Source organism: Austrofundulus limnaeus, unplaced genomic scaffold, assembly GCF_001266775.1.
Source record: "Austrofundulus limnaeus strain Quisiro unplaced genomic scaffold, Austrofundulus_limnaeus-1.0 Scaffold1695, whole genome shotgun sequence".
In the NCBI taxonomy this organism is placed as follows: Eukaryota; Metazoa; Chordata; class Actinopteri; order Cyprinodontiformes; family Rivulidae; genus Austrofundulus; species Austrofundulus limnaeus.
Window position 1 is genome coordinate 11,308 of NW_013954097.1, and position 5,143 is coordinate 16,450.

Sequence of the window (5,143 nt, forward strand, 5' to 3'; positions counted from 1 at the left end):
GTGCTCCTCTCTGCTTCAAATATGATGAATTTTTTTTTTTAAAGTTCTGTAATTTATCTATCAACACAATTTACAATTGTGCCTGAAGTAATTTTGACACGATTTGGAACAGATTTTTATGAAGAGCAAACCTTTCCCACTAAATTYGTCATGTGACTAGAATGAGGGACTCAAGGGGATTAATCGTAAAAATTAATCATTATCGGCTAAATAACACAATTAATCGTGATTTATTTTTTTGRCAATATTGCCCAACCCTAGGTCAGACTTACCCAGGAACATTATTGTTGTTGTTCCTCAGAAACAAACAGGAGGGTTAATTAAACTTTATTAAAGTTTAGCTGCTAAAGATGCTACATGCTACATGCTACACACACAGAGCCTGACACATCAGTGCTGCCTATAAGAGTGGATACATTTGATTTATTATTCTATAAATGACACAAAAATAAAAATTTTATGCTTGTAAACTTTTTAATGACTTAAAATTATGGGAACCTAACGGTTTCCAAAATGAGCAAAAAGCTAATCGCTACACGAGAAGCTAGTTCAGCTATTAGTGGATTAGCGGAAGTGGGTTCAAAAAGTCATGCAGTTAGCACAGAGCCATGTGTTTTCTTTGTAGGTTGTAGTTATTTATGCGTTGCTAGTTAAAGTTTTAAGTCTTAATCTGATTTCGTGATTTCTCTGTAAACATTACAACATTTAACTCAAACGGTTCTTTGACAAACTGTGTTTATAACAGKTGAGCCCACCTGTGGTAAAACTCCGTGATAACTGCCCCATCCTGTGGCTTCATCGCTGTTCTGGACCGAAGCCGACGGCGGTCCGTTGTTGTAATAAGAAGGAAACAGCCGCTGCGGGAACTTGTAATCCATTTAACTTTTCTTTAAAGCATTTRAAAACAATTACCAGGCGTTTAAACGCGTGTCTACGTCGCTGTATTAGGAACAAGTCACGGATCGTGCCGCTAGCTACTTATGCTAACATAAAAATAAGTTAAAAATACCCGTTTCTCCTCCCAGGAACACTGAAAAATCAGATTAACAACTTCAACAACTCTGTGTCCGCACCCACACGAAATCTGCTGTCCGAAAGAACCATGAAAATAAAGTTAAAGTATTGAAAGACCCGTCAAACACGTGCCAGACTGTCAGCACAGCGAAACGGAAGTCACGTTCAAAACCAAGAGCGAAAACTTCCGGTTTTGTTCCGCTACAAAATAAACGTACGGGATATGAGGAGAGAATATCAAATAGAAAARAATTTGCGTTCTTATATTTGGTCAAAAAATTACCTCAACAGTTTGTAACGCAATACATCCCCTTTTAATTTTAAGGGTTTAAGTATCTGAACGGAATAWAAACAATTTTAGAGGATTCTACAGATTTCCTGGCCACCGGTTTTTCACGGTATAAACGAGCTCTCTAAGGACATCATAATTAACATATTTTGCTCCATGTGGAAATACCAACTTGTATTAATCAATTTGTAAACACGTCGTTTTTTATGTGTTTAAATGTTCTCTTATTTTGTCAGACCGGAAGTACATGTCGGCTGTCGCCTGATCAGCTGACCGAACAGATCGGTTTGTCGMTGAAACGACAGAACTAAACAGCTCAAAACACAGAAATTTTTTTCTATTTGCTGCGGGAGAGACCGCTTGTCTGAAAGGCTTGGGCCACCCGGACATGTCTCAGTAGGACTTTGTTTATCGGTATGTTTGAGTAAATTTTCCTCGTATTTAGAGCGCGTTAGCTACGATGCTAACTCCGGAAGTGTCGAAGTGATGCAGTCGAGCTCGCTAATCTGGCTGTCCTCTAACGTCAGATAACCAGTGATTGTTAGCTGCTGGTTTAAATGTCCGCAGTGCTGGTTCTCATCTGATGTCAGTGAGTGATGAGCTGCATTTTAACGGGTTTTAGCTGGGTTTAAGATAGAAAGCTATRATTATCAATGCTAATGTAGCTCGTAAACACGAGCAGGTGATGTTTGTTTTCACCGTGTCGTGACAGAACCAGTTCCCCCCGAGGACGACTTTTCTGAAACAATCATGGACCTGAATTTGATTAGATTTGTGTCATTTGATTAGGGATTTTTTTAAGTTTTTATATTGACGATTAGTATATTTAATGTCTGCTTAAAAAATTACAAAACACATCTAAAACACACTGTCTACTTGTACCRTTTTATTAATGTTTCTATAGCTTCTAGCTGCTTTTCCTTTGCTAATTTTAGCTGTTATACTTAACTTTTTTATTTTTATCCAGATTTTTTTCCAACTTAATTAGTCTTGTTTCATTTGGCTGTTAGTCTAAACTAACATTTATATATTTTATAKTTTTGGCTAACCTTTTGGTATTTTAGCTTTTAGCATTTTTGTCAGTTGACTTCATTTAGTTACTTTCCTTTACTAGCCTAAATCTACTTGCAATCTCCATTTACTGTTTTACCACTTTAGCATTTAGCTTTTGTTTTACTAAATAAGTTTTATCCCTTGACATTTACAACTTAATTTATCCACGTTTTGATTTTAGCTAATTCTTTAATTCATTTTTGCTTCAGGCTAACCTTCTGCTACTTTTAGCTGCTAGCTAACAATTTACAGCTTTAGCTTTTAGCTAACATTTTTTCCACAATTGAGTACTTTTGGCTACATTTACCTTTTGTATTTGCCTATTTTTGTTAAGTCTCTTTTTGCGTTAAACTTTCCTGTTGCTAATGTTAGCTGTTAGCATGTCTTTAGATACTTTGTTTTTACCTAGCCTTTTACAARTTTTAACTAGTCTTTTGCTGCTTTAAACTGTTAGTTGGCCTATATCCACATTTATATTTTAACTAATCTTTTTGATATGTTTTGCTTTTGGCTAACAGTATTTTGCTACTTTTAGTTTTTTGGTAGCATTTTGCTTGTTTAGCTAGTAGCTAACATTTTTTGACGTAGAGATACTTTTACCATTTTGCTAGGCTATTTCTAAGTAGCTTCCATTTACTGTATTACCATTTTTAGCAATAAGCTTTTCTTTGGCTACTTTTTGCTAGTTTTCTGCTTCATTGAGCTGAGTTTTGGCCTTTTTGGCAGGTTTCAGCTGTCATTCAGCTCTCAGCCTTTGTGCTGTGTTTTCACAGGAAGTGCAGTTTGTCTTTATAGGAAGTGCAGTTTGTTTTTACAGGAAGTGCAGTTTGTTTTTACAGGAAGTGCAGTTTGTTTTTACAGGAAGTGCAGTTTGTTTTCACAGGAAGTGCAGTTTGTTTTCACAGGAAGTGCAGTTTGTCTTGTTTACACCTGTCTGAATTTTGCTCGGCCCAGACGTGCCTGCATAATGTCCGGGAACAACCTGGTCCTGCCCATCGTGCTGTGGGGCCGGACGGCTCCCACCCACTGCATCAGCAGCCTCCTGGTGATGGACGACTTCAACACCATCGTCACCGGCTGCCATGATGGACAGATCTGTCTCTGGGACATGACTCCTGAGCTGAAGGTACGCAGCAGGATGATATTGTGATGTTGTTTTTATTACCATGTGAGCYATGGGATGATAGTTTTTTTTCTTTCACTTCCTGTCTTCAGATTTGTCCCAGGGCGATGCTGTTCGGTCACACAGCCTCCATCACCTGTCTGTCTAAAGCCAGCTCCTCTGGGGACAAACAGTACATCGTCAGCGCTTCAGAGAGCGGGTGAGTTCTTTTATCGCCATCTAATTGGCGACAGCCAACCGCCAGAAGAAAACAGACTTCRTGTAGGCAGGAAGAACATTTAAATTGAGGTTGATCAACTGGGAGATGGTTTGAACATATCCACAGGAGGGACAGTGAGTGTTTTGCTAAAATGAAGTGAAATAGAGGTTGTTAGCGCATCTAAAGTTGGTAAAACCTWATTTAGCAGAAGCTAATTGGTCTTTTAACGGTTTTCACAGTGAAAAAGCTTTGCTGACTCATAATCTGCTAACCAGATATATAGCTTCACTAACTAAACTGCTAAACATGTAGAAAAAAAAGAAGCTAATGCTAACAGCTACCGCTAAGACGGCAGTCAAGCTGCGTCTCTAGTCTTCATCTCCTTTGAGTTGGACTGGTTTACTTGTTAGTTAGCTGCTAGCGGATTAGCGGATTTAAAGTTGGTAAAACCTAATTTAGCAGAAGCTGATGGATCTTTTAACGGTTTTCACAGTGAAAAAGCTTTGCTAACTCATAATCCACTAACCAAGTATATAGCTTCACTAACACTAAACTGCTAAACATGAAAAAAAAAATTAATAGAAGCTAATGCTAACAACTAATATCTAACTGCTAAGACGACGGGGACGCTGCGTCTCACTTCTTTGTCTCCTTTGAGTTGAAGACTGGTTAGCTTGTTAGTTAGCTGTTAGCTGTTAGTGGACTTAAAGTTGATAAAACCTAATTTAGCGGAAGCTAACTGGTCGCTAACAGTTTTCAAAGATAGTGAAAAAGCTAATCCGCTAAAAGAAAAGTTAGTTTTCCTGTTAGCAGATTAGCAGAACCGTGTTCACCACTGATTGGTGCCTGCTTGTTTTCTCATATCGGGCTGTTGTTGTTGTTGTTTACAGAGAGATGTGTTTGTGGGATGTAAACGACGGGCGATGCATCGAGTTCACCAAACTGGCGTGCGCCCACACGGGGATCCAGGTAAACCTGGTTTCACAGACGGTGAACTGGATTCAGGCAGATGATAAATCAACACAAACAAACAAACAAACAGGTAGAGTAAACGTTTGTCTCGTTCTGTCAGTTCTATCAGTTCACCATRGGCACTCAGAAGGAGGGACGCCTGCTCTGTAACGGTCATTACCCAGAAATCCTTGTGGTGGACGCCACCAGCCTGGAGGTCCTGTACTCGCTGGTCTCCAAGATCGCTCCGGACTGGATCAGCTCCATGAGCATCGTCCGGTCCCACCGCACTCAGGGTGAGGGGGTCTCAGCTGTGTCAGGGTTTGTTAATCTGGATTAAACTGTTCCAGTTGGGCTTGTCTTCAATCTGGATTAACATGTCTGATCTTTCAGAGGACACGGTGGTGGCGGTGTCAGTGACGGGCATCCTGAAGGTCTGGATCATAACAGCTGAGGTCAGCAGGATGCAGGTACACCCCTACACACACACACACACACACACACACACACACAC

General features: G+C 39.6%; 2 protein-coding genes across 5 annotated transcripts in view; one reads left to right on the forward strand and one right to left on the reverse strand.

Annotated features, from left to right (window-relative positions):
• Positions 1 to 1,196, reverse strand: part of taf1c (TATA-box binding protein associated factor, RNA polymerase I subunit C) — a gene marked incomplete at its 3' end in the record, with an annotated part of 8,539 nt that extends 7,343 nt beyond the window's left edge. Inside the window, 1 exon segment of the mRNA XM_014033319.1 lies at positions 756 to 1,196. Coding sequence (XP_013888773.1) covers positions 756 to 878 — 123 coding nt within the window.
• Positions 1,197 to 1,559: 363 nt separating this feature from the next.
• LOC106536125 (WD repeat-containing protein 7) overlaps positions 1,560 to 5,143 on the forward strand; it is a 14,300-nt gene continuing 10,716 nt past the window's right edge. Inside the window, exons 1-6 of one of the 4 annotated variants that reach the window (XM_014033321.1) lie at positions 1,560 to 1,717; positions 3,311 to 3,482; positions 3,572 to 3,678; positions 4,569 to 4,647; positions 4,751 to 4,925; positions 5,023 to 5,084. In XM_014033321.1, the coding sequence (XP_013888775.1) occupies positions 3,324 to 3,482; positions 3,572 to 3,678; positions 4,569 to 4,647; positions 4,751 to 4,925; positions 5,023 to 5,084 (582 nt within the window). In that variant the 5' untranslated portion in view covers positions 1,560 to 1,717; positions 3,311 to 3,323. Of the gene's footprint in view, positions 1,718 to 3,310; positions 3,483 to 3,571; positions 3,679 to 4,568; positions 4,648 to 4,750; positions 4,926 to 5,022; positions 5,100 to 5,143 lie in introns of all 4 variants that reach the window. The other 3 variants (XM_014033320.1, XM_014033322.1, XM_014033323.1) reach the window with 3 other exon arrangements.